General features: G+C 53.6%; 1 protein-coding gene across 7 annotated transcripts in view; it reads left to right on the top strand.

Moving 5' to 3' along the window:
- Positions 1–27,837, top strand: part of KLHL29 (kelch like family member 29) — a 240,826-nt gene that overhangs the window by 150,034 nt on the left and 62,955 nt on the right. For all 7 annotated transcript variants that reach the window (XM_052648417.1, XM_052648420.1, XM_052648416.1 and 4 more), the window contains 2 exons: positions 18,285–18,426; positions 20,126–20,638. In XM_052648417.1, the coding sequence (XP_052504377.1) occupies positions 18,285–18,426; positions 20,126–20,638 (655 nt within the window). The remainder of the gene's footprint in view (positions 1–18,284; positions 18,427–20,125; positions 20,639–27,837) is intronic.

Below are 27,837 nucleotides of genomic sequence, written 5' to 3'. Positions count from 1 at the left end.
GCCTGCCTGGCCTCCTAGGGTTAGGTATGGTCTTGCTGTGCTCCGGAAGGGGACACTGTGTCGGGGGACTGGCTCTGGGACCGAGCACACAGCCAAGAAAGCAGGTCTGGGCTGGAGAAGAAGACTCTGGAAATCCAACACTGAGTTGGAGGGGCAGGTGGACCATCAAAGTGGAGGTGTGCAGGAGGCATCTGAGTATGTGGGGTGTTAGATTTAAAGGTGGCAAAGATTTGGCAACCAGGTGAAAATGAGAAGGGCATTCTAGAACACCGAGAAACACCAGCAGTTAAGAGAGAAGGCCAAGTCCACAAAGATGGACGTAGAGGCCAATGTACACCGTGCATAAAGAGAACTACCCTGTGGGCGAGCCCAGTCCTGACTATGGGTCCAGCATTCAGGGAGCTACCACAACACTGTCTTTTTATTTGTTTTAATGTTCATGATTATATATTTTTTTATTTTAATTGGAGGCTAATTACTTTGCAATATTGTGGTGGTTTTTGCCATACATTCACATGAATTAGCCATGGGTGTACATGTGTTCCCCATCCTGACACTCCCTCCCACCTCCCTCCCCAACCCATCCCTCAGGGTCATCCCAGTGCACCAGCCCTGAGCACCCTGTCTCATACCTCGAACCTGGACTGGCGATCTATTTCACATATGATAATATACATGTTTCAATGCTATTCTCTCAAATCATCCCACCCTTGCCTTCTCCCACAGAGTCCAAAAGTCTATTCTTTGAGCTGCTGCAACACTGTCTTAATGGTGCTCAGCCTGGCAGCCCAAGGAACCCACAACCGCTGCAGGGGCAGCTTTGGAGGAGAGACCAGAGTGCTCCAAGCCCCAGTCCCCAGCATTTGCCTGCAAAGGAGGCTGGCCCTGCAAAGTGTCCGGTACGGGGGTCTCAGGCCTCCCCCAGCAGCAGCTGAGGCACTGGCTCAGCAACCCAGAGCCCCAGGCCACCCCCGCTCAGCGCACCAGAGTGAGGGAGCCCAGGTGAGAGAATGGAAAAGGCCTCCAGGCTAAGACATACTGCTATTTTCCAACTGCCCATTTTTCAAATGAGACCTAGAGGGAAGAACAGTCCTGTCCAGGTTGCCCAGACCAGCCTCCCACCCCCGCCCCCCAGGCTGCTGCCTTCCTGGGCCCAGGTCTGGAGCATCTGGGAGGAGAGAAGTGTGTAAGGCCCCGATATGGATGGGAGAGACTCCTCCAGGGAGAGAAATGGGCAGCCTGGAAAAAATGTGAGAATCCTGAGCCCCCAGAAGAACAAGGGGAGCATGGATATATTGATAGTTTAAATTAGAAGGAGCTGCCACCAAAATGTGAAGCAGGAAGTTGCCCCCTGCATTTGGGGAGTGCTCACCCAATACGCTGGCTGACACACGTCTGTGAGGAACAGGCCCTGGATGGGGCAGGAAGGGGTAAGTCTACTCTCCTCCCCTTCATCCTGAGGCTTCCGCAGCCTCCCACCTGATGCTCAGAAGGAGCCCAGAATGATGTCAAGTGAGGGGGTTAAATGCAGCTTTGGCATGCAGGGCCCTGGTGCAGGGGTGGCCAGCGTCCATCCCCAGAGACTAGGGCTCAGCGAGTCTGGGGGTGTGTTGCTCGGGGGGGTGGGAGCACATGTGGGGCATCAGTGCATGCCAGCTGCTGTCTCTTTGTACTCTGGAGTGTGAACCATGGGAGGTGCGTGTGTGTGTCTTAGCTCAGACGGCCCTAATGAAAAACCATAACCTGGACAGCTTATAAACAACAGGTATTTATTGTTCGTGGTTCTGCAGGCTGGACAGCTCAGATCAGGAGGCCGGCACAATCAGGCTCTGGTGAGGACCTTCCTCAGGGTTGCCACCCGCTGACTCCTCCGTGGGTCCTCTCGGCAGAGAGCAGAGGGAGGAGACGGCATCTCTCACCTTCTAAGGGCACCCGGGCCTTTCACAAGCGCTCCGCCTTCGTGACCTAACCCCCACCCAAATGCCCACCTCGTAATACCATCACCTGGGTGTTAGGATCTGAACGCTGGGGGGATGCACACATTCAGTCCCCAGCCACGTGTGGGAAGTGTGGTTACCGCTGTGCTGGGTGGGGGTGGGGGGGTGCTCATGCCACTCGTGTGACCTGTGTGCACAAATGAGGCCAAAACGGCAGCCCCCTGCAGTCAGCACCTTGCTGTACAGGAGCCCCCTGGACACTTTTCATACATGTTCTGATATAGATCTCTCCTCGGGCCTGGGAAGTGGGGACTGCCATTCTCCTTGCAGGTGGAGAAACTGAGACTCAGAGCCACTCCATCCTCGCTGGGGGGACTTCAGCGATGAAAGAACAGGAACCCAAACCCTCACTCAGCATGCCCTCATGTTTTGACCCCAAGGGCATCATGTTCCCTGTGCCCAGAATGGCACATCACCCCCTGCTTTCACCCCCACCATACCCCTCTTCTGAGGCTCAGGACTCAGCCCCCTCCTCCAGGCAGCTTTCCTGGATCCACACAGCTAGGGCAGATGTTGCCCCCTCCCCCATCACAGCATGTGCTCTCTCCAGGTTGCACTTTTTTCCTTGCCTGTCTCTCCACCCACCTGATCGGCTGGAGGGTAGCATCCTTGTCGTACTCGAACCATAAAGGATGGACAAACAGTGGTCCTAGGGGATGGAGGACGTCAGATTCTAGCTCAGGACCGTGGACCCGGCCATCTGCCCCCAGACCCTTGGGCACCGAACTCCAACACGGGCTTATCCTCTCATCCCTAACCACAGTGCATGGCTTTCCCTGCCTGGGGTGTGCCCCACCTCTTCAGGACCCAGCTTCTGGCCTGCCTCCTCATCCCTCCCTTGGCAGCCCCTTCCCAGGCTATCTGGGTGCCAGACAAGAAGCCGGCTGTCTGCACAAGTGATGACAAGACAGCATCTACATACAGCACCCCCTTGTGTGCTGAGCAGGCTTCTAAGTCTTTTGCAATTATTAATTCGTAATCCCATGCTGAAGGTCTACACTTACCCTATTTGAGGGGTGAAAGGAGGGCAATGTACAGAGAGGTCCATTAACTTGCCCCCATCTCACCCCACTTGGAAGTGGCAGGACTTACATTTGAACCCAGACACCCAGCTCTAACTACCACCCACCAGGAGGAACCCCATCCTGCCCCAAGGAGCTCACAGACTGGTAGTAGAGACAGTGCCCCCTGTACAAGGGAAGGAGCCACCCCACACAGACCTCAGGCCTCAGACAGGGCATCAGAGGTAATGAGGTAGCCTGGAATGTGCTGGAATGTCTAGCCCTTCTTCGCTGGAGAACTGGCGGCCAGGTTACAGCGAGTCTGCCCTGTGGGGCCCAGAGGCCTTCGTGCCCGTCGCCCCATCCCCAGTGCTGGCTTATGCCCTGCAGTGGCAACGAGCCCTGGAGCCCTGTGTCCAGGTCTCCCCAGCAGTGGCCTGGGGACGACACACTGTCTGGGACCAGTCTGTTAGCCTGCCCCTTGAAGAGGGAATGGGCTGTTTTCTCCCTCCTGTAATTGTTACCATCTGTTTCCCTTCATCGTGTTTGTTGATGTTTTCTTGTTTTAAAACTGAAATGAGTCAGATTGGAAACTGATTTAGGAAAAAGTGTCTGGGAGGGAAGCTCAAAGTGGCCATGGGGGACTCTGTGCTTCAGAGCCATCGGAGAGAAAAGATTCCGTGGGGCACGCAAGGGCTGCCTGCCAGCATCACCTGCCCTGTGGGGGCTGGAATCCCCTGGCTGCCCGAGCAGGCTGGGGATGTTGGGGGTGTGTGCAGGCTTGTGGAAGGCATGGGGGGTGTGGATTTGGTGTGTAGGTAGGCAAGCGCATGTGTGCGCACACTTGTGTACCCACGTGAGCATCCAGCTGCCGTTCTGTCCAGGATTTTAAGTCAGTGTCTGTGCCTCTCCCTTGCTGTTCTCATCACCAGCCACCCTAGGCTCTTGGCTCCTCACTGCTGTTACATAAGCCAAAGAAAGGTGCCCAGGGACTCTGCCCTTGGCTCCCTGGGCAAGCCCAGCACAGCTCTGAGACCTTGACCTGCAATCCAGACCAGTTGCCACCAGAGCTGGGAATACCGTGGCTTTGGTTTTATGGCCCAATAGCTAGGCTTTGGTAGACGTGGTGTGTGAATCACAATCCAGCCGGCTTTGCTTCTTTCTGTCCTTTCTTGATAATCCATAGCTTATAGAGGATTCTCTAGCTCCAGCAACCCAGGGGAAAATGGATGGAGAAGAAAGACTGCCTTGAGCATGCTTCTTGCAGGCTTGGGTTCCCAAAATAGTAATAGTGGCTGCCCTTGCTGTACCCTGCTTTGCCCCAGCTTCTGTGATAAGCTCTGAAAATGGGGGATTTCTACTCCTCACTGATATCAGCCTTCGGGAGAATCTTTTTAATTTATTTATTTACTTTATTTTGGCTCCACTGGCTCTTTGTTGCTGCATCCAGGCTTTCTCTAATTGCAGGGAGCAGGGGCTACTCTCTAATTGCGGTGCTCAGGCTTCTCACTGCGGTGGCCTCTCTTGTTGCAGAGTGTGGACTCTAGGGTGCGCAGGCTTCAGTAGTTGTGGCTCGTGGGCTCTAGAGTGCGGGCTCAGTAGTTGGGGGCCCACAGGCTTAGTCGCTCCATGGCATGTCGGATCTTCCTGGACCAGTGACTGAACCCATATCCCCTGCATTGGCAGGCAGATTCTTAACCACTGAACCACCAGGAAAGTCCTGGAAGGATCATCAGGGATGTTTTCTAGATGAAAAAGCAGGGGCTCTAAGAGGTGAGTTGACTTGTGCAAGGGCACAAGGCAAGCTGGAGGTGGTGCTGGCCTGGAGCCCAGACCTCCCACTTGCAGAGCCAGAGCTCTGGTCATTATGGAGATGGCAGGCACTGCAGGAGACCCTGTGCTGTGAGCTGGATGATGCCACAGGGAACCACCCAGGCTGGCCGGGTTTCCACCAGAAATTCTCAGATCCTGCTTCCATGCTTGTACTTCTGATTCCAAGCTCCTCCTTCCTGTGAAGCCACCTGGCGTGTGCACAGCCTCACTGCACGAGGCGGGGTGTGCATCTCACTCCACTTACTCTGATGTTTAGGAGCAAGCATAGGAAACTTCTCGTGTCTGCATATTTAAGCGCTTTTATTAAGTGGAACAAGCTATTTCTGAACACGAGAGTGGCCAACAGCCTTAGAGGAAATTAAAATGAACCATGACAATGGAAAATTGCACAGGGGCACGGCGGATTCTCCGGAGATAAATACAACAAGGCTTTCAACAGCACTTGGGAAAGACTAGAGATCATGGAGATTATGTTGTGAGAGAAAAAAGCAAACCACCGGAAAATTAGAGCTCAGGCTGTTGGGAGGACCAAGCAAACGCTGGTCAGGCCTGTAGGTGGCCAGCCCTCCATTAAACACCCCGGGGGTCTGGTGGACAAAGTGAGGCAGAGAAACAACAGTCAGACAGAGCTCAACTCAATACGGCAAGCCTTTTCTCAGTACCCACAGTGTGATGCTATGTTGGTGGAAGGACTGAACTGTGTTCCCTCCAAATTCCTAGAGTTGAATTCCTAGCCCCCACTGAGGTGGTATTTAATGATGGAGTTTTGGGGGGACTTCTCTTGTGGACCAGTTATGAAGACTCTGTGCTTCCACTGCAGGAGGCAAGGGTTCAATCTCTGGTCTGGGAGCTAAGATCTCACATGCTGTGTGGTATGGCCAAAAACAAAGCAAAAAAAAGACCAAAAATAAATAAATAAATAAAGGTGGGGCCTTTGGGAGATTGTTTGGTTCAGGTTGAATAATGAGGATGGAGGCCCCCACGATGAGATTAGTGTTCTTATGAGAATCGGAAGAGACTAGAACTTTCTGTCTGACACAGCTAGAAGGTGGCCATCTGCAAGCCAGGAACAGGGTCTTCAGCAGGACCCTGCCATGATAGCCCCCAGACCTGTGAGGATTTCCATTGCTTTGTCACCCATCTATGGTATTTCATTATGGTGACCCAAGCTGACTCATGCAGTGAGGAACGGAAGTGGACACACTGATCTTGATACCTCAAAGAACTCTTAGGCCTTGAGAGTTGTAAACGGGCACATCCAAGCGTGTGACAGATATTAGCTGTTATAATTGTGATTTCTCCTATAGCCCCCTAGGCCAGAGACTATTTATCATGGTCTTGAGTACACGATGGCTTCTCAGTAAAAGTGGGGTGAATGAATGAGTGAATGAATGATGCACCTGAGGCCAGGGCCCCCAGCACAGAACCGATGGAGCTGTGGTGTCCAGGCAGCTCTGTGAAGAGGGAAAGGAGGGGAGTGAGGGCCCAGGCAGTTTGCTAAGGAGGGAATGTCAGTGGAGGGGCTTTGTCTGGGACCCTCTCCCTCACCCAGGATCCACAGAAGCAGCCACAGGCAGAAAGCCTCTGAGGCCATCTCCAGGGTGGGTCAGGCCCAAGGGCTCAGGGTTGGGACAGTGCCTGCCCCATCTCCTTGCAGGGCAGGGCCGGGCCCTTTCCCTGCGCTGGTCACCAGAACCCCACTCCTCCTCACATGTCACCCCCACTGGAGAAGTCCATCCGTTTACCCACCCTAAGAGGGCCTCCTTCCCTGCCTCTCCCCACCCCCCCCCACCACTTCTGAAGGATTTTTACCACTTTCCCTTTCGCACCTGGACCTCCAGTGAATTTAAATAGAATCTGTCTGTCCCAGCATGTTTTCTGAAGCCTGAAAAGATGGGCTAGAGCTGAATGATGCCATTTCCTTTAAAAAAAAAAGAAGGAAGGAAAGGAAAGAAAAAAGTCACTCGAACCGCCTTAATTCTGAACTAACGTAGCAGAGCTGGGCTGCCACAAGAGGGCACCCCACACCCCACCCCACTCCACCCCACCCCCAGGACCCTGCCTGGACACACACTGCTCTGTCAAAAAAAGCCCAGGCAGGAGACAGCAAAGAGAAAGCACCAGGTGGCAGAGGATGTCATTCCGGAAGATTCCACCGCAGACCTGGTCGACCCTTGGGGCTCCCAACCTCACATTGCGGCAGAACCCAGGCTCTGAGTTGCTTCAGTGAGTCTTGAAGTCCCGGCACTGAAACGATTTGAGCTCCCTCAGCTGCGCCACCCCGTCTGCGGAGTCGCCTCTATTTGTGAGACGTTGTTTGTTTCTTTGTCCTGCCTGGCCTCGGGGTGACCCTACCACAATCCTCTCTCTTATTAGGCTTCTAATGAGGTCGCTGAAGATGTCTGTGTCAGACCCGTCTTATCAGGCGTGAGAGTCGAGTTCTCAGTCGACTTCTGCCCGGAGGGTCAGGTCAGGCAGAAGGCGGAGGGCTCAGAACTCAGAACTGTTCCCTCTCCTGGGCAAGCCTTTGTCTGTAACAACAAACAAGGAACGCTCCATCCAGGCCCACGACTCAGAAGGTGGACGGTGGGTTTGAATAGGAGTGTCAGGGGTTCACTGAAGAAAGGACCCCAGAGGAGCCGCAGAGCCAGTGAGTGTTCTTGGGGTTCTTTCTGGCTCAGGAGGGTCCTCCATACAAGGAAAGCACAGATGGTCCTAGAATCCTGTCTGCAGAGAGGCTGGGAGGGCCTTGCCGGTCTGAGGGGCCCGGTCAGCCCCTGGCCAAGCTGTTCTTGAAAGCCTGCTGCTTCTCCAGCCTGGGGTGCTTCAGAGGCAACTCTGGGAAGGCCTGGTTCCAAATTAATATTGGGCACTCAGAGCGCAGGGGTCTGAGGGCCAGGCCAGGTCAGCCAGAGACCCCAGGCGCGTCCCTGCACCCACTCCCTGCACCCACTCTCAGCTCAGCCGCCCCGCACAGAGGACCATTCTTCACCAGATTCGCTGAGGATTTCCGATCTGAAGATAACAAAAGGCTCCCGGCCACTGGCTGTCTTGTGATGTGCGTCTGTGAATCCAGAGCCGACCAGAGGAGGGCGGGCGGGTCGCAGGCTCTGAGGCTGGGAGGTCGAGGGGTGGTCCCCGAGTCACCACCTGCAGGGCCGGCCGTTTGGGAAACGTCTGTAAAGATCAGAGCGGGGCTGCCCCGGCCTCGCCTACCTTCCCGCCCACTCTGGGGACAAGAATGAAGATGGGTCGCCACGCTCCGGAGGGAGCTACGCTGTCGCCAGTGCAGAGACGAGTGGGAACAGGCAGGGCCGCCGGGCCTCTGAGCAGGCAGGGCCGGTTCCAAGGAACGCGGCTTTCGAGGGGAGCCTCGAGGGCCGATTGAAGGGGGGCGATGAAAGGCCCGGCCCAGCGCTGCGAGCAGGTGCCCCTCACGCTCCTCCTTGTCCCCCGTCCATCATCGTTGGTCTGGGCCACTGGCTCGCTTCACATCACAGGCATCTGCTGAGGGCCAGGTTGCCCTGCACCTTTCAGCAGAATGAAAGGGAACTGATATCAGAGGGGTGCTGAAGCTCAGGAAAGGCCTCTTTCTTTTCAAAGACTTTCGTTTGTGATGGGCTTTTTTTTTTTTTTCCAGGTGATCTTATTTCAAAGCCCCTTTGAAAATTTTGTGGGTTTTTGTAATGGATGAAAAGTTACTTGGAAATGGGACTAAGAAGTTTCCCGTTGAAAGTTGTTAGAGGAAAGTTGAAAGCTTTGAGTTGTAATGTTCCGCCAGATATATCCTTTCTTTTGTCCACAAGGCCCATCCATTGGGAGGGGGTCTAGGGGAAGGGGCCGGGGAGGGGGGGCCTGGACAGGGCACTGGAGAGAGCAGGATGCAAAAACCAGCCCCTGCCACCGCTGCTGTACGTGTGCAACGGAGGCCATCTGAGCTGAGCCTTCAGCAAAAGTGTTTCCACAGTATAGACTTTGATGTTGGAAAAGGGGAAAGCACATATACTTCTACTATACTATAGGAGGCTGGATTCTACTAGAGACAATGGCTATCACACAGACATTTCACATCAGAAAAATAACTATGAAAGAGGATATAGCGCCCAAACGGACCTGAGAGAAGGAAGGGGCCAGAGCAACACCGAGTGTGAGCTCTCAAGTACATCCTCCGTGGAGAACTGGCAAGAGAAGGGGTCAGTGAGCAACAAGACAACCAGGAAAAGCACCGCTACAGGAAACCCAAGGGGAGCGGCTGCAGAAGGAAGAGGAGAAAGCTGGTGTTAGGGATCAGAGAGAGAACACGAGGAGATGCTAAGGGGCTTGGGATCAGGAGGTGACTGTCCATTGAAAGGGGGTGGTTTCAGGACCTCCCTGGTGGTCTAGTCGTTAAGAATCCACCTTCCAGTGCAGGGGACATGGGTTCAACCCCTGGTTGGGGAACTAAGATCCCACATGCCGCGGGGCAACAAAGCCTGTGTGCTGCAACCACTGAGCCTTCTGGCTGTAACTAGAGAGAAGTCTGCGACCCCGCAGGCCGCAACTAAGACCCAATGCCGCCAAATAAGTATTTTTTTAAAGGGGAGGGAATGATTTCACTGAAGTGCAGGGCTGGGAAGAGGTAAGGGAGTGGAAACTAAGGGGTAACTGGAGTGAGTATCAGGTGTCCTGAATCCCAAGGAGTGGGTAACCACAAAAGAGGATGGGGAAGGCAGATGGATGCTGAAATGGCAGGTGGAGTGGTAAACAAAGATTTTTCAGTGCTTGTGATGGAAAGCCAAGGGGAAGGGGCTGACGGAAAGGGAGGGAGAGGGGGAGTAGATGCTGAAGCAAGAGGAGATGTGAAGGGAGGCTGTGCATTGACAGCTTTGGAAAAGGTTGGAGGTGTCTGTGCTGCCCTGGTCTGAGACGGAAGAACTGGCCTCATTGGAGGGGCCAGGACCTCACTGGCAGGGGTTGGCAGAACACATTGGTGGTGGGTTAGAGTCTAGGGTGTCTGACTGAGTGGGAGAGGTGATGGAAGGCTAGCTTCCGATTCAGAAAGGCAAGGACAGGAGACCCCAAAACGTGGCTCTTTAACAAGCCTACCAGCTGATGCAGTCCATGGACTTCACTTTGCGAGGGCAAGGACAGTCCTGATGTTCAAGTTCACTGGCTCCCTGGCCCTAGGGTGTTGTCAGAGGAGGAGGCCCACTTGGGCTGGACACAGTGGGGGAAGGAGAAGCCACGGCTGGCGTACCTGCGGACACCAGAGGAGGGATTCTAAGGGCAACCCCAACAGGGTGGTGCGGACACGGCCTTGATATGACTAAACCCATTCATGGAGCTGTCAACCGCAGCAGCGACAGTCTGGAGAGAGGTGACCGAGGCACAGTCTGGCCATTGCACAGCACTGCTGAGGGACTTAGGACAGAACAGACCTGGGTTTGTGCCCAAGCCTGGCAGGCTCTGCTGTCCCTGGAGTTCTCTGCATCTTCTTACTCTCATCTGTAAAATGAACGTGAGAACACAAATTTCCTCAGGAAAGAACTCACATCATGCACATGCCTGGCATGTAGGAGTGTGTGTTAGTGTTAGTTGCTTAGTGGTGTTCGACTCTTTGCAATCCTGTGGACTGTAGCCCATCAGGCTCCTCTGTCCAGGAGATTCTCCAGGCAGGAATACTGGAGTGGGTTCCCATTTCCTACTGCAGGAGATCTTCCTGACCCCAGGGATTGAACCCAGGTCTCCTGCATTGCAGACAGATTAGGCAGATGCCTTACCATCGGAGCCACCAGGAAGCACTCAGTAAATGTGATCCAGGCCATTATGGTTGATTGGATCCTCAGGGTGGTCCAGCAAGAGACAGAGGGCACAGGAAGCAGTTGATGGTTTCAACATAAGGTATTATCCTGGGATCGTAAGGCCAGGTTGCAGTCTGACCACTGGCCTCTGCAGTTCTGTCTCCACCCCAGCACAAGGATGCACTCACCCCAGTGCCCCCCGGGGTGGCAACCCCCTTTCTCAGCTCCCTTCCCCCTTCCCCCGTGACGTCCTCTGCCCCCACCCAGCTCCTTGCAGCAATGCTTGCCCTCCAGAGACATCATCATATTCACTAATATGATTGGAATCTGAATATATATTTAAAATGACAAGTTTGAAATTAAAATTTAAATAAAGAATTACTTTTCTGTAAGTTGCTCCGAAAGCAGTAATTTAGCAGCAAATTGATAGAGAAAGGTAAGCACTGGTCCTTTAAACCATCGTGCAGTTTCCAGCATGCGAGCCAGAAGTGTCTCAATTTAACACATCGTTGGTTAGTATTATTAGAAATTTCATCGGGCCCCAGAGCGCATTATGGCACTGCTCTGAGGGGGGTGCCGAGGGCACAGCCTGGGTTCAGGGGGCCAGAGAGGGCAACCTGGTTAATGAGGGCAGGAGGGGTTCAGGAGAGCCTCCTCTGGCCCCAAGAGAGGATTTAACTGTGATTATTTTCTTGTTTGTAGTGTGGTAGCGATCTTGAAATGAGAACTGAGAGACTCATAAGTGTCATTTGCTCTTCCCAGAGGTCACCAACTTATAGCATTGATATCTGTCAATGTGTTTTTCTGACCCCTTGAAACCCAGGCTGTGAACAGCAGTCCATGAAAACAGTGTCACCTGTCTGGCTCCCTGAGCTGCATAAGCAAGACCCCAAAACCTATCCCAGTTGTGACCTGCCCAGCAGCACCAGCCCCTAAGTTCCCCACACTGGGGCATAGGGGTCTGGGAACTTGAACATCAAGACTGCTGTTGCCTCCACCAGAGTGAGGCCGACAGACCGCATCACCTGGCAGGCTTGTTAGGGAGCCACATTTGGGGGTCCTTCAGCCCAGACCTACGGAATCAGAAGCTCTGAAGGTGGGATCCAGAGGCCCGCATTCTCAATCCCACCACATGCAGGATCCTCCTACATGCACTCGCATAAGTCAGAGGGCCCCTGCCATCGAGGTGGTCGATGCTCTACCTGTCTGATCTTAGAAGCGGTGCTTTCATAAATAATCTGCAAATCCTAGAAAGCCAGCCATCTAGGTCTAAACCCCTGAACTATAATCTAAAAAATTCAGACACCAAATTATCTCTCCCCTGCCCCCAGCCTGAATTTCCACCATTAAGTAAGGATTGTCTTCCTGGGCACCTTTATAGTTCGAGGGCCCTGGGAAGTTCCCAACACCCCAGTCTGAATAAGTTTACCAAAAACCAGTCTCCAATAGTCCCCACGGGTGGACCTGGGCACCAGGAAGCCCCTAAATGCCTTGCAGAGGGAGGGATGCTGAAAAGCAGGTGAAATGTCCACTCTTTGCAGGGAGCAGGCTGCCCAGCTATGCTGGATCCTGGAGCTGGCAGTCGGTGGGAGCTGATTCCCAGGACAACCTGGGCTTGGTGCTCAGGGATGCCCGAGCGTTCACATCTGCTAGCAGCCTGTGGGAACCCACACGAGGAGCCTGAGGACCCTCCCGAGGGAGAAGGAGAAGGAAATGAGAGCATTCGTCACTGATGCTGGGCCCAGGACAACAGACCCGTGTGTGCTCCCAGACCCGTGTGTGCTCCCAGACCCGTGTGCCTCTGCCACCACCACTGCAGAGCGTGAACTCGGAGCTGAGTTGGCTTCCTCATACTGCCCAGCACCCCCAGACCGAAATCACACCCCAGGGTATCTGAGCAGCCGGGCACAAGCCTGTGCTCCAGCCCCAAGGGAAGCTGGCAGAGCACGTGTTCTGGCTTCCACCTCAAGATGGGGGCAAGATAGGGGTGTTCAAAAAGCAGTCAGGAAAAAAAAAGAGTCAAAGGCCCACTGCAGGGCTCGGGCCACATCAGCAGTCCCTTGTCAGAAGGGGCCTTTGAATTCAGAACCACAGGTTGTATGGGGGCCTCACCAAAGACTCTCCTTCCCAAATTAGGTGAGGATTATGGGGAGCCATGGGATAAAAGCTTCCCAGGTGGCGCTAGTGGTAAAGAACCCGCCTGCCAATGCAGGAGGCATAAGAGAGGGAGGCTGGATCCCTGAACAAACCTGGACCATCAGGAAGGTCCTGACCCTGGAAGAAGGTCAGGAAGATCCCTTGGAGGTAGAAATGGCAACCCACTCCAGTATTCGTGCCTGGAGAATCCCATGAACAGAGGAGCCTGGTGGGTTACAGTCCATGGGGTCGCAGAGAGTCTGACATGACTGGGACGACTTAGCATGTGAGATTAAAAACGCAGCTGTGGGTGAAGCTCAGAGTGCGGCCAGCCGCAGGCTTCCCACTACTGTCCGCCTTGCCACTTCCGTTTTCGCTAAGGCCATTTCCCACCCCCAATCCCCGCCCGGTTGGGGTGCACCTTGATGTCCAGTGGTGCTTCAGGCCCAGAGGGAGCACTGGAGTGTTGTCTGAGGGATTAAAGCGAGGTGAGGGCTGAGGGACACTGGGCTCCCCTGGGGGAATAGTCTCACTGCTGTGAAGATGGGCCGGCTGTTCTCAGGGACGCTCAGCAGATGGCAGTCCCTGCCTGCGCTGTCACAACACACAAGCGACAAGAGCACTGAGACTCACAGGTTCCAGTCTGTGGAGGCAGGTCCATGGGCAGGAGAAGGACTTGGACACTGGTACTGTCATTCCTCCGGGAGGAAGCCCACATGAGCCCCAGAAGTGGTCCCTGGAGCTCTGTCCACTGTATCTAGGCTGGAAACGCACCTGCAGCTCTGGGCTCCTTTGGTGGCAAAGTGAGCCAAAATTGTCAGCCTTGTTGAATTCCGCCTAGTTTTTATGGTCCAACATCAGCTCTCCCTAACTTCTAGGTTTCACTAGTTCACCTGTTCCTCATGTCCTTGGGTGAACAGTGGGAAAAACTGAGTTCTGGCTTCTTCCCCAGCCCCACGGGGGCAGGAGTCAACCTCAGCCCCCACATCTCCTATTATACTCAGGCATTGAGCCAGGAGGTCAGCAGATTGGGGCATTAGACCTTCCAAGCAGCAGCCAGGGCAAGTGTTGGGGTCATAGCACAAGAGGCCCCTGCAGTCTGAAAACGACATCTCCGCAGTTAAATGTCCCAGTACCTCCCACTCTAAGCCATTCCACATCTCTTTTCTGTTATTCCCATTATTCTCTCTCCCAAAGTGTAGGCCAGGCCATACCTATGTGCACGTGTGAATCAACAGTGATAAACACTCCTACTGTTGGCCAACACTGTAGCTCAGAGACCCTGCCTTCCCTGGGCACCTACACCAGGCTGGCAGGAGCTGGGCCAGGCACCGTGTGGATCCCTGCCATTCTGGAGCCCACCTGCCAGTGCAGATCAGTATGGGCCCTGAAGGGCAGCATTTCGAGGCTGTGACCAGCATGTGTGCGGGGCAAGGGGTGAGAACAAGTGAGGTGTGGCAAGGCCCCAGAGAGTCCCATTCCATCATCTTTCAAACTTCCTTGACCACCTGGGATGCTGCTGGCCTCTATGGCACCTTTGGGAAAAGCAGAAAAAAGGGCCCCCTTTGGATGGACAGATCAGCAGAGGCAGTCTGTTGAGACTGTTGTAGGTTCACAAGTGTACAGCCTGGTGAGCAAATGATGTTCCTGGAAGGAAAGGCATGGCTGCCCCTCCAGCGGGGTCAGCCCCTCGCCCACCCCCGCTACCAGGCATCTTCACCACCTGCAGCCCTTAGTGGAGCAAGGGCCCCAGGGCAGCTCTGTAGGCAATGTGTAACTGGTTTTCCCCCAAGCTGGAAGAGCACAACCCAAAGGCCTCAGGGTGGGGCGGGGGTGGGGGCAGCTTTGTCACAGGTGGAGGTTCCCAGCTCCCCAACCAGCGGGCGCCTCAGCCCTCGATGCCCCTCACAGAGGATGGGGGTCCTCAGTGTTCTTCAGCCACTGAAAGAAGCAGGATGCTGTCAGCCACCGTAAAAATGTGACCTTTGAAAATTTACAAGAGCTCAGGGTTTAAAAGCTGCTGCGTTAATGATGCATCCCATTAGCATCTCATTAAAGAGAAGCAGAGAGAAGTCTGCTTGGCCAACGATGGGCAGGGAGGGCCACGTGGAGGCACCAGGCAGGAGGAGGGCTCTCCTTGCCCGCCTCTGTGCCAAGGGCCGTCATGTCATGGGAGCAAGGCCGGGAACACTGGGGAAAGGTCGGCAATGTCCTCGGTGATGGCAGTGGGAGAGGGAGAAGGGAGGCTCCCTCACCCTGCCTTCCTCTCCCCCACCCTCACCCAGGCTGGTCTCCTGGTCGGTGTCTGTGCCTTCTTGGGGTGGAGCCCCCTGGTGAGGAGAAACGAAACTCAAGGAGGCCTGGCCTTTGGAGTTCAGAGCTGGAGGTGCAGACCCGCACATGGTCCCCCTGAAACCTCCAGAGCCTGGGGACCTCGAGTCTACCTTGGGCCTGGAGCCCCCTGTAGGAGGACAGGGCTCCAGTCAGCCAAGCTGACTCACATCACCAGCTGCCACATTCTTCATCACCTGGGCGTCCAGCCACCTCCGCAAAGAGCCTCACCCATGTGTATTTTTCTGGAGGGAGTGAAGGAGGGAATGTTCATTTATTCAATAAAATAAATAAAAAGCCCTGAACTGCACATTGCTCAAAGCTTCAGAAGTTGCTAGTGCCAAGCAGAATGAGTGTCCTTATTTGTCTTTCCTAAAGAAAAGAAAAAAAAATAGGCTGTTTTCCTTCTCCAGCACAACCTCTTTCTTGTAGGTAGGAACTCACTTGTGAGAGTCAGGAAAGACGCAGGCAGACAGCAGGCCTGTTGTAGCCACAGCTCAATTGTGCCTGTGCCCCGGGCCCGCCCCTTCACCCCCAGCTTCCTTCTGGAGTGCGTCTTGGGTCACAGAATGTGTAGCGGGGAGCAGACCCCCGAGGGCAGGGCTGAGTGAGTCTCAGCCACAGCGTGTCCCCGGTGCCTTGGGCAGGGCCGACCACAGAGCAGGGACCCAGTTAACTGAAGAGCAAACCAGATGACCAGCAAAGGCACGAGCGACCAGCAGGAACTCCTGAAGTTTCACAGTCTGGTTGCCTACTCCCTGGTGGCTCAGATGGTAAAGAATCTGCCTGCAATGCAGGAGAACCGGGTTTGATCCCTGGCTCGGGAAGATCCGTTGGAGAAGGGAATAGCAACCCATTGCAGTATTTCGCCTGGAGAATTCCAAGGACAGAGGACCCAGGAGGGCCATGGGTTCGTGAAGAACTGATTGAGTGACTCACTTTTTCACTTACCCACTCTCAAGGAGAAGACCCCAGCCACCCCTCCCGGCAGCAGTGGCAGCCTCTAAGGACCAGGCCCAGGGCTCCAGGTCCACAAAGCCCTTCCCCGTCCCGTCGAGTTAACCAGGCTGGGGCCATGGATACTGATTCATTGGAGGACAAAGGGTGGCTGCAGGAGGACCTGGAAAACCAAACCTGCCTCTAGCCTGGGAGGCCTCCAGGAATTCCAGGCCTCACAGAGGAGCTGTGGCGCCCCCTACTGGCAGAAAGTATTGTTGTATTGCCAGTGAAGGAGGGGACTGGTGAGACGGCCAGGGGACTCCACATTCACATTTCAACCCCAAAACAGGGCCCCAAACAGGACATCACACTGGCTCCTTCCCCCCGCCCCGGTCCAGATGCCTCTTATTATGAGGGAAGCAACCTCTGCACCTCTGAGCCCACAGCACCCCCAGAGCCTGGAAATAGAGTGCCGCAGACAGGACACGCGGGAAAGCCGTCTATATAAAGACGCTGCAGATGCCAAGCTATTGTTTCCTAAATTCCCTAAGACTATTGGTGAGGGCGGCTAAACCCCGAAGCCCCTCGCCTACCCTAAGCTCCCATCTGTCCCGCAGACAGAAATGGGGCAGAGGCCTCCCTCTGATAAGGAAGCTTGTCCGCAGAATTGTTCCTCCCTCGGGAGATTCACTCTTTTCCTTTGTTCCTGCGCTGTTCACAGAAGCGAAGCATCTGAAATGCAGCCCCGAGATAAAGTGCTGCCTAATGCAATTAGCTCAGCGCAGCCTACGGTCCTAATAGGATGCGCTCCGCTCCTCCCAGCAGGCCCTGATGCAGGCGCTGTTTGTCATCTGCATTAGGCATCAGAGCCCGGCTAAGGGCGTCCACCCTCCCACCGGCGGGGACTCTTCCCGGCTTCCTGGCGAGGAAAGTCCCGCTGCTCAGAGATGCCCACAAGGGGGCGCTGCCTCCCTCCACCCCGCCAGCTGGGTCACTGAGTCAGCTTGCAGCAGGAGTCCAGAGCGCTGTGGCCTCCCTGAGAGAGGACTGCAAGTGTCCCTGGAGGCCCCTTTGGCCTCCTGTGACTGTCCCCAGTGGGTGACTGTCTGCCCGAACCCCACCTCACACTTTACCCCCAACCTGGCTGGGCTCTGGCTACCCTCGTACAAGCTCTGGTCAGCCCTCCTGGAACCATCTCTGTTGAGACTCACCTGTCACGTCCCAGTACGAGGCTTTCCAACGTGTTTTCTGGTACTTTTTTTGTGTTTATTATAAATATTACAATTCGTAAATACTGGGAATGGCCATAGTAGACAATTTGGCCATTACAGAGGTGTAGACAAAAGAATAAAAGTGTCCCTTATTCCCTTCACCCAAGAATGACATTCCTGCTACTATTTTTCCATATTAATCCATCCCTGGATTTTTCCCTCCTGCACATATTATTTTACCCAGTGAGGTTATATGTGTGTCATTTATATCCTGCTTTTCTCATTCAACATTATTGTGTAAGCATTTTGCCATCTCCTTAGGGAGTAAGCATGATTTTTATCGACTATGTAATATTCCCGGGTAAAGTGTTAGCTCAGGGAGACCAATGCTGTCCTAGCGTTTGTTTCTGTGTTGAGGTTGGTTTTCTCATTAAATACATGAATTAGTAAATGAGGTCCTGGGCAGAGAGCCTCCCTGCTTTCCATAGGGAGGAGGTGAGGGTCCCAGAGATGCTCTCTGCCTTCTGGCCTGGTGTCAGGACCTGCGCTGTCCTCCCAGGGGCCCCAGTCCTCACCTTTCCATGCCTCCTCTGTGGAGTGGGACGCTGGGGGCCTTGAAGGCTGGCGTAGAGGCGGGATGGGGCCTGGCGGTAATGCCTTGGAGTTGTCCTCTCACAAGTCAGAGGCTGGGCACATGATGCTCCTGGGCCTGGACTGAGTATACAGTTGGTGCTCAACACCTGCCCATCCTTGGTTGATGTGGTTTATTAATGACCCAAGGACTGGGGGAACTTTACTTCTCACAATACAAGGCTCTCGTTCCTTTCTGATAGCTCAGGTGATGGGGGAGGCACCAGGTTAGGTTGGGTGTTCCTGGAGGCCAGGAGCTTAGCTGAGGCCACAGCTGCTGCTACTGATCCAAGACACCCTGCGCTTCCCTTGAGGGACTGGATGCAGGGCTAGGTCTCTGCCTCTGGAGACTGCTGGGTGTTGGGCACCAGGGCAGGACTCTTGCCAGGCGGTGGGTGCTCACCCCCCTGCTCTGCTTCTTTCCAGGCCCCCGGAATCTCCAAAGCAGACAATCAGTCCCAGGGACTCACGACCAGCATCCGGTGGGGGCAGACGCCCATCAATCAGTCCACGCCTTGGGACACTGATGAGCCGCCCTCCAAACAGATGAGGGAGAGCGACAATCCAGGTGTGTACTGCAGGGTGGACAGAGACACCTACCCTCCGGCCGGGGCGGGGGGAGGTGTCCGAGACCTCCTGGGTGGCCCAGCTCCTCAGCAGGTCCTGAGCCATGGCCTGCAGCAGCCCGGACCTCAGGCTGCATCAGGGACAGGGAGGAGGGGCAGGAGGCGTGTGACTGCGTGTAATTCCCTGGGCTGTGTCTCCATCCCTTTCTCTGCTGCTCAAGAAAATACTGGGAAGAACAAGGGAGAGAGAATGACATATGAGTGACTGAATCTGCTTTAAGTTATTTTGGTTAGTCATTCCCAAGCCTCAGTACTCTGATTCATAAATCTCCAAAGTCATCCATCCAGTGAGGTCTTGCTTTGCCAACAGTTATATGAGAACTGAGAGAGGTTCCACTCACTGGGAACTGGGGGTTTACCGCCTCCCATAGCATCTCAGGCCTTCTTTGGACAGCTCCAACCATAACAAAAACCTTCCTTGTTATCTCCCATTGATCCCAGGCCTCCCCTTGGGATACACAAAACATGTGAGCTTGGCCATTCACACCACAGCCTTACAGATATCTAAAGACCCCCATTCATCCCCCTCCAAGTCTTCTGCAGGAGGAAGACCCTGTATCCTTCAGCCATGCCCTCAAGCCCAGTCCCTTCACCTTCCTGGGCATTGTTCCTCTCTTTGCATCCCTCAGAACCCAACACACAGAAACCACGAGTGGCCTGCTGCACCTTCTTCACTCCACCCCTCTACCTGGATGATTGCAGCCTCACTTCACTTCCACTCTGCTGGTAACCACATTACATGATCTCTCAACAGTAAGACCCCAAAGCTGTCCAGGTGGCTACTCGGTCTATTTCCTCCCAATCTGGCTTAAGCAGCTGGGTGTGGGGGACCCAAGAGCAAGACCACATCCATATCTTCCTGCATGACTCTTAGCATCTTTTCCTGCTTATATTGCTGACCTGTGCCTAGCCCTCCCAACATGATGTCACCTGCAGACTTGGTCATACGTCTTCCATTCCATCATCCAAATCACTGATAGAAACGGTGAGCACATCACTAGAGACCTCCCTTTGCATCTCCAGCACCCTCTGGGCCATTAGCCGGCTCAGGAGTCAGTCACTTCTGTGGCTCTGCCTCTCTGTATGTTCACCATGGAGTTATCCAAGGTTTCACCAACTGTGCTCTGAAGTTCTGATGTGTTTTTCCAGGCTTGCTTACTAGTCCTGCAGAGGACTGAGTGTCAGAAGGCATGCCTTACCCTTAAGACACCAGATTAGCTCACAGTGACACCACCTCCTATTCTACAGGCTTGGAAACAAGCCCCCTTAGCAGCCCATTCTAGAATTTTGCTGGCACTGCTTCACAGACACCTGTCAGCTTCTAGTTTTCTCCAGCCTCTCTCATTATCAAAATTGGGGGCCTCATTCTGTGTCTCATCTCATTGCTCACAGCAGCTCTGTGAAGTTGGCAGATGAGGAACCTACTCATGGAAGGCTTTGCCTAAGATCACTCAGCTAGTGAGGGCCGACCCAGCGGGGCTTCATCTAATCACGGATTCCTAGGCTGTGAGCTCCAAGGACGCAGGCTCCTTGCTCACCTCTCTGACCCCAGCACTCGGCCCAGGGCTGGAGGCAGTCGGTCGGTGTTTGGTGAGTGAATTGCGTAGCTGGCAGATGACATCTCTCCCATTTCCCTTGCAGGCACAGGGCCGTGGGTGACCACGGTGGCCGCCGGGAGCCAGCCTGCCCTGATTGCACACTCCTATGGAGTGGCCCAGCCTCCCACCTTCAGCCCGGCGGTGAACGTCCAGGCCCCGGTCATCGGGGTGACCCCCTCGCTGCCTCCCCATGTGGGGCCCCAGCTCCCGCTGGTGCCAGGCCACTACTCACTTCCACAGCCGCCCTCCCAGCCTCTGAGCAGCGTGGTGGTCAACATGCCCGCCCAGGCCCTGTACGCCAGCCCACAGCCCCTGGCTGTCTCCACGCTGCCCGGCGTCGGGCAGGTGGCCCGCCCGGGACCCACCGCCGTGGGCAACGGCCACATGGCAGGGCCCCTGCTGCCTCCACCGCTGCCGGCCCAGCCGTCTGCCACTCTTCCCAGCGGTGCCCCGGCCACCAACGGGCCCCCCACGTCAGAATCGGCCCATGGGCTACAGATGCTGCGGACCATTGGCGTGGGGAAGTATGAGTTCACGGACCCTGGGCACCCCAAAGGTAAGTCCTGCTGCCCACGTACTCCTGTGTGCCTCACCCATGCCCCCATGTGTGGTCACCACCACAGCGTGCGCAGGAGCCTGGTTCCTGGGGCCCTGCTCCCCGGCAGTCCTTCACTGCTTCAATCCAGGCTGCAGTGGGGCCTTCCTGCCTGGGACAGCTGGGTCTTAGACCGGGGAGGCAGAGGGGAAGGTGGAGGACAGGACAAGGAAGGCAGGGAAACGTGGGTAGACAAGCAGAGGAGGGCGGGGAGAGCCTGCCGAGTTCAGGGCCTTCCGTCTTCAGCCTGAGCCCTGGCCCATTCTCCCATCTGACCCAAGGCCAGGCCACAGGCAGCATGAGCAGGAAGCCTCCTCTTAGGTCCCCCTAGAACAGTCCCTTTGTGGGCCTTCTCCATTTTCCACTCATAAGGACAGTCAGAACATGAATTGGCTGTGTGCCCATCCCCTCACCCCCGGAAAAGTACCCATTGCTGAGCGTTGGATGAGAGCAGCGCAGGGGTCTGAAGTGAGGCCCAGAAGACCCCCACCACCACCTCCCCTGCCCATCCTGAGACAGCTAAATGTTTGGTTTCGAGAACCCATGGGTGGTTCCGTGAGACCCCAAGAAAGAGCACTTCCAGCCTTGGCCTTCATTTAACCCCCTTCCCCAGGATCCGTTTTCATTCCAGATCCTTGAGAACAGAGCTGGGGGAGGGAAGACACCAGGATATGGTTCTAGGCTGGGCCCCGGCCCGAGGCTTAGAGCAGAGGGTGTCAGCAAACCAGCCTCACTCTTGACCAGACTGAGGGGTCTGGCAGCTGGGATGCAGGGCATCTGGGAGAACCTGAGGCTGCAGCTGAGTCTGGGGGAACGGGGGCAGGGAGCTTATATACCCCTAGACTCGCCCATTCCCTCAAGGTCCACTCCTGCTGAATGGAAAGGCAGGGAAGCCAGGCCTGGACCCACGTGTGGACAAGAGGGTGCATAATGGGTGGTCTGCCCTGCTGGGCTTCCAGGCTCCCTCTGAGAGAGGCGTAGACGGTCTAGAAGTGTGAACCTCGGGCGAGACACCTCAGCCTCCCAACTTACGAACCCTGGGATGGGGAGGCGGCTGCAGGCCAAAGTCTTAGCAGAGTAAGGGCTCCACCCAGCCATTCTCATCCAGCCTGCCCTCCTGAATCTCTCTCTTTATCCCTACGAGCAATTTCTAGGCCTTGTCAAGCGTCCCAACAACAAAGTCGTGTCTAGATCTCTGTCGGGTTTAATTCCCAATCTGATTGAGTCCTGACTGCCTTTGTTTTGAAAATCAGCACTAGTTTTAAATGAGAAAATTACATCTAAATTTTGGTAGACTCTTGCTTTGTTTAAGATCTTTTTTAAAAAATTGACTACATTATTTTTTGATTTGGTTTTTTTGTTTGTTTGTTTGAATTGTTTTGGTTAAGCTCCTTCTCCCTTTGGGAAAAAAAAAAGTACCCACAGTTTTTATGTCACCAACGGTGACACACTGGGTACTGGGTGTCCGGTTACTCCCAAGGCTGTGCCAAGGCCTGAGACACTGGGAGGGTTTCCATCTCCGCCCATCAGGTGGGGGGAGGAGGGTGTGTCCACCCCACCCTCACCCCATCCCAGGGAAGCTCCTAGAACCTATGAAGTTCTTGCTGCCTTGCCAGTTTCAGGCATCCCCCCAGGAAAAGGTGTCGGTTCTGTGCAAAAACGTAACCGGCCCAGACAGGACCGGTTCCTGGTTTAGGTCTTAACATAGAGCTGGGATCCACCCCATACCCCGCCCCCTGAAGCTGCCAGGAGTAGGCACATCTGATCACCATTAGGCATCTGAGTTCATAAGATCATGAAGATGTAGGTGGTCAAGGCAGGTCCCTGCTGAGCTCCTGTTCATGCTGGGCCTGCAGGCCCTGCAGAGCCACACCTGTAACATCTTGAGGGGTCAGACAGCATGAACCATCCTCTATCATGGGCCTGAGCCCACAGACAGGAAGGAGGAAACCCCTAGTGGGGTTTGCTCTTCCAGCCACTGGTGTGAATTCTGTGCCAGGCCTGGGGATGCTGTGGGCCTAGAAAGTGTTCACAGCCCCACCTTCTGGGGAGCCAACTAGATTCTCCCAGCTCCAGCTGCTGACCTGGTGACCTGTCCATCACACCAACTTCCATAGTTCTCCAGTGAGCTGGCTGATCCCCCAGAAATTACATTGAACTCGCTTCTCTATTTACGGCCCTCGTCAGCTGATTTCTCCCCCCGGTATTTGCAGCGAAGAAAGACAATGAAGCCTACAAGCACAAATGCCTCCCAACTCAAGCCTGGGTGGGTTTTTTTCTTTCTTTCTTTTTTTTAAGGTAATTTCTCCTTTCATTTCTAATCTTAAAAGCCTTTATTGCTAAAGCTATAATTTATCTGTCAGATCTAATGTCAAACAACTGCATATTTTTAAAAATAAGAAACCCGAATTTTGAAACCAAATCTTTGAAACTTGCTATGTGAGAATCATCTTCCTGACAAGCCCACGTGGGTTTGGATTTGGGTCACTTTTAATTTTGCCCCTAGGGATTTTACATCTCCGAAGTCCAATTGATTTCACACTCCTAAATGACAGGCAGCTGGCTCCAAGCAGGAACCAGGAGGCCCTGCATGAGAACATCAACACTAGTCAGAACTCTACTTAAAAAAAAAGAACTTTCCTTTTCTCTTGTTCTCTGTCTGAAAGCTTGCCGGGCATTATAATAAGATCCACCATAGAACTCCTTGAGATCTAGCTCATTAAAGTCCCACGATTTTTCCTACTATTGTTTGACGTGACAACCTGGTCTCTCGCGGAACTGAGTAATTACGAAAAGATCTCCTCCATGAAGAACAGGTCTTGCCAACCAAAAGGATGGGCCACTGGTATTTTTAGACTTCATTAGTGCCCTGATTTTAAATTTCACATTTTGTTTCTTGTAATTATCTTCCCATCGACTGAGTTGAAATTTCAGCTGGGACTCTGTTAGTGTGCCTTCCCAGAAAAGGTGTTGGGGCTTTCGTTTAAAACTTCACCAGTTGAAAAATACAGGTGGTGTGGAAATGCTTTTTGATTTGCAATAGGTCAAGCGATTGTCTCTCATCTCGACTAGAGAAGCCGGTTTGCATGCAGCTCCCTATAATGAATGTTATTTCCATGCATTGTGTGCCTATAGATTTTTTCTTAAGAAACTTGAGATAAACCTCCTTTCTTTCTCGAGGAACAATTTGGGGTGGGAGGAATCTGTAGGATTTCTTTTTTTCTTAAGATTATATATTGAAAGCTAATTAAATTTTATGTGTGCAAAGTGATAAAGGGGGGATGAAGATTTAGTTCTACTCGAATCCTGTTAGAAAATACCTGAGCCATTTGTTGGTCTGGTTGCTTTGCACCCCTGAGCTGGTCCACGGGCAGAGGTGGTGACCAGCATCAGACCTTGTGAACCCACGAAGTCCAGTGTCTCTGCACCGGTACCACATGAACCCAGCTATGTGTGTGTCACCACAGAGGTGCAGGCTACTGCTGTCATTCTTTCCAGCCCCTACCTTCCTCCATGAAGGACTTCCAGTGGCCAGGAGGGTGACCAGAGGCCCCTGAAAGCCCCAAACACTGGACCTAGTGGTGAGCTGCAGAAAGGCTGTTGTAATTTCATCTGCATGTCCAGGGAGAGAGAAGCCAGGCTGCAACTGTCCCCTCTGGCTTCTGGACCAAAAAGCAAAGTCCAAGTTGATCAGAAGTGAAGAGGCTTATCTCTTTTGACTTTAGATTTCATAGGCCCCAGGTGAAGGGCCATGAGGGTTCTCAGGGCTGGGGAGTCCTGTAGTAGGTGTGTGGGAAGCCCCTTCCTATGGGTTTTGCATCTCCTCCCATCTCACCCTTGCCTCCGTACCTCCACACCATGGAGCTCTGTCTATCCTCTACCATCTTCTATTTGGACAGCAGTTTCCCCAGCCTCCACAAGGGGCAAAGACAGGATCCAGGAAAGGGACTTGGAGGCAGAGTGGACAGCTGTGTGACTGCAGCAAGACTTCTAACCTCCCTGAGCCTTCCTTGCCTCATCTTGAAAATGGGATGACAGTACCACAATCATCAGGCAGAGAGGAGAAGTGAATGAGATCACAGGCTTGACCGTACTGTGCAGAGCACTGTGCCCACTTATCGCCAACCCAGTTGCTCCTGCTGACATAGGCCCCAGGTTTGGGGATTTTAGCAGAGAGAGAAGCTGGCAAAGACACAGAAAGCAGGCCCTCCGCCCCAGTGCAGAGGAGATGGGAGGAGCCCAAGCTTGTTCATGGGGCTGCCAGCCCCTGGTCAAGCTGCTTAACAGGAATGCTGTGTCCCCATCCCTAAGAGGGAGTGGGATGAGTCACCTTCCTCGCCCCCAGCCCTGGTGTTCAGCATCAATCTCATCTCTCCCTGCATCAGCCTCTGACACACTAGGGCAACTGACTCCCTTAATAACAGATTCTAGAAGAAGCTGGGTATGCAGGATAAAGCTGTCTGCCCACGCACAGTTAGCCCAGAGGCACAAATGTCCCAACTGACATCACCTTGCCACAGACCTGCTCTTCCTATCTCTGTCTCAGAAATGATACCTTGAATCCATGCCGGAGTGCAGACTCCAAACCCATGGTCTTCCTTATACCCTTATGCGCTGAGTCTGGAAACTCCTTTGATTCTGCCTCCTCTAAATTGATCCTCTGCTCTCAGTCTCCATGCCCTCCTTTCAGGCCAGCATCACTCCAGGCCTGCATCAGTGGCCTCAACAGTACAACCCCTCCCATCCAGGGTCCATGCTGCAGCCAGAGTGATCATTTCAAAACACAGGTCTGGTTCTGTTACTCCCTGCCGAATGCCTCTAACGGCCCCATTGCTCTCAGGACAGAGTCCAACCCTTGACACGGTGCTCCAGCATCCAGCTCCTGCCTGCCTGCCTCCCAGCTTCATCTCTCACCGTCTCTCATCACTCTGCTAGCAAGCTGCCCTGTAGCCATTCCGCAGTCTGGGTTCTCTCCTGTCCAGCTCTGCTCTGGGCCTTGGCTGAGCACTTATGACACAGTTTGCCTGTTCTGGGTCATTCTCCCAACTAGACTGTGAGGTCCTGGGTTGGGGGCCGGCACAGACTCCACCCCATTCCACCCCACTTTCCAAGCCAGTACCTGGCACTAGACGGTGAAGAGTTAGAGGAATGAAGGCACAGAGCACTGGGATGGGAACTATCCAGTGAGGTTCTGTGACTTCTCTGCAGCTGCCTCCTCCCTTTGTATGGTGAAAACAGGTTAGTACTTGAGGGTCAAGACATGCAGTCTATGTGAGACTATGTGAGACAAGTCTATGTGAGACTTCCTTCTGTAGCTTCCTGGTCCCCCCATCCCTGCCCCATACTTCTGGGAACAGAAGTCCATCTGTTTCAAAGCTCCTCCTGTAGCCAAGCATCTCGACCAAAATATTAATCCTTACCCCAGAGCATCTGGGAACTGAAACTCTGCCTCAGTTTCTTCATCTGTAAAAGGGGGGTAAAAAATAGAATCTGCTTCTTACACTTGTGAGGATTAAGCAATTTATTTTACATAGTGCCTATGTAAAATAGTGCCTATGCTTTGCTTTTAGGATAGTGCCTAGCCCTTTGTAATTACATATAAAAGTGTTTCCTATGATGATGGTACAGGACCATCCTTCAATGTCCATGGCCTTTTAGAAACCCAGGGGAATGTGAAAAAGTAAAGACCAGTTTGCCTTCCAGAGTCTTAGGAGATTGTGTTAACATCATGATGTTTGAAGCACCTAGTTCCCAGAGGTCCACTTTGTACAAGAGAAAATTGCCTTCTCTCATTGTAACATTTTACAATCCCCTACCATCACCATAACAACCAGAGGGAACCAGCCCGTTGCTGGGAACCTCCTCCTAATTCCAGGAGCTATTTGTCTTGGGAGGACTCCTCCTAATGACCCATAGGGGCTCTCAGCATCCTTTGATGTTCAGCTTGATATTGGGGGTGCCCAAAGCACTGCAGGGGTCCTCCCCCACGGCCATACCAATAGATGGGACAAATGAAATTATGTCATTCCTGCAGACAAAACAACCAAGGCTGTAGGTGAAGGGGGTGAGGAGCATGTGGCTGGCAGCATGAAAGGTGGCCAGAAGCCCAGGTCCTGCACCAGACTGCTTGGGTGGAATTCAAATTCCACTGCCCACTAATCCAATGAACTTGGCTGGAAACCTGGTATCTCTAAGCCTCTAAGTTATCTGTAACACAGAGATAGTAATAGTGCCATCTTCTTAGACCTGCTTTAAGAATTTAACAGTGTATGTAGAGTCTAACCATGGTGCCTGGCACATAGTATGCTTGCAATAACGTTAGCTGTTGCTATCACTACCACTACTATAAATTCTAAAGAATGCTGGGTGGTGGGGCAGGGAATACTGTCTGAAGCACCTTTGGCTCAGGATCTCCGTTATTATTAAAGCAAAGTTGTCCAAAACATTCTCCCAGCTCTGACTGACACAACACTCAACACAGACCTGGAACCAAACCCACAGTCCTGCCATCATGATGACTTTCCCCTTTCCAGCCCCCACCCCAACACACACGCTCCCCCAGGAAATCAGTGTCTCAGAGCCTATGGAATCTGAAAGTCCATCTCATCTCCATGAGGTCTTTCCTCCTCTCCTGCCCCCAGCCTGCCACAGAAGGCCCTCCTGTCTTCATAGGGCTCTGTCCTCAAGGGATTTGTGAATCATTAATTGGAGGATTGTCCAGGGCTTAACGGTTTTGTTAACAGATCATTTGACAATGAATGAACCAGGCAAGTGGAGAATGCAGCACTGCGGTCAGACCACCCAGCGATGGTGTCATGCTTGGAGCAGGAAGTGGGCCCTGAGCCCCAGCCTGCATTTGTCCCTCTCGGGGCCCCACTGCTCAACAGAGCACCGGCAGAGCGATGTGCCCTAGGCCCCTTCTCAGTGAGCCAGGAGTGGTACATGGGCTTTCAGCCCCAAATCTCCACTGAGCATCTTCCAGTTCAGAAATCCCACTCTGGCCCTAACTGCCTGACAGGCAGGGCAAGAAGAGTCCAGACACCGACTGGAATGGGGTGGTGGGGGAGGCTCTTCAAGTGGGAGCCAAGGGAGAAAACATTTCCAGTCCTGGGATTTCAAAAAAGGATGGTGATCCACAGCAGGAAGCCAGCTGCCAGGGT

The sequence above is a fragment of the Budorcas taxicolor genome, chromosome 11 (assembly GCF_023091745.1).
Source record: "Budorcas taxicolor isolate Tak-1 chromosome 11, Takin1.1, whole genome shotgun sequence".
Taxonomy (NCBI): Eukaryota; Metazoa; Chordata; class Mammalia; order Artiodactyla; family Bovidae; genus Budorcas; species Budorcas taxicolor.
The sequence above is the reverse complement of the archived record's forward strand: the minus strand, read 5'-3'. Positions and strand labels throughout refer to the sequence as shown.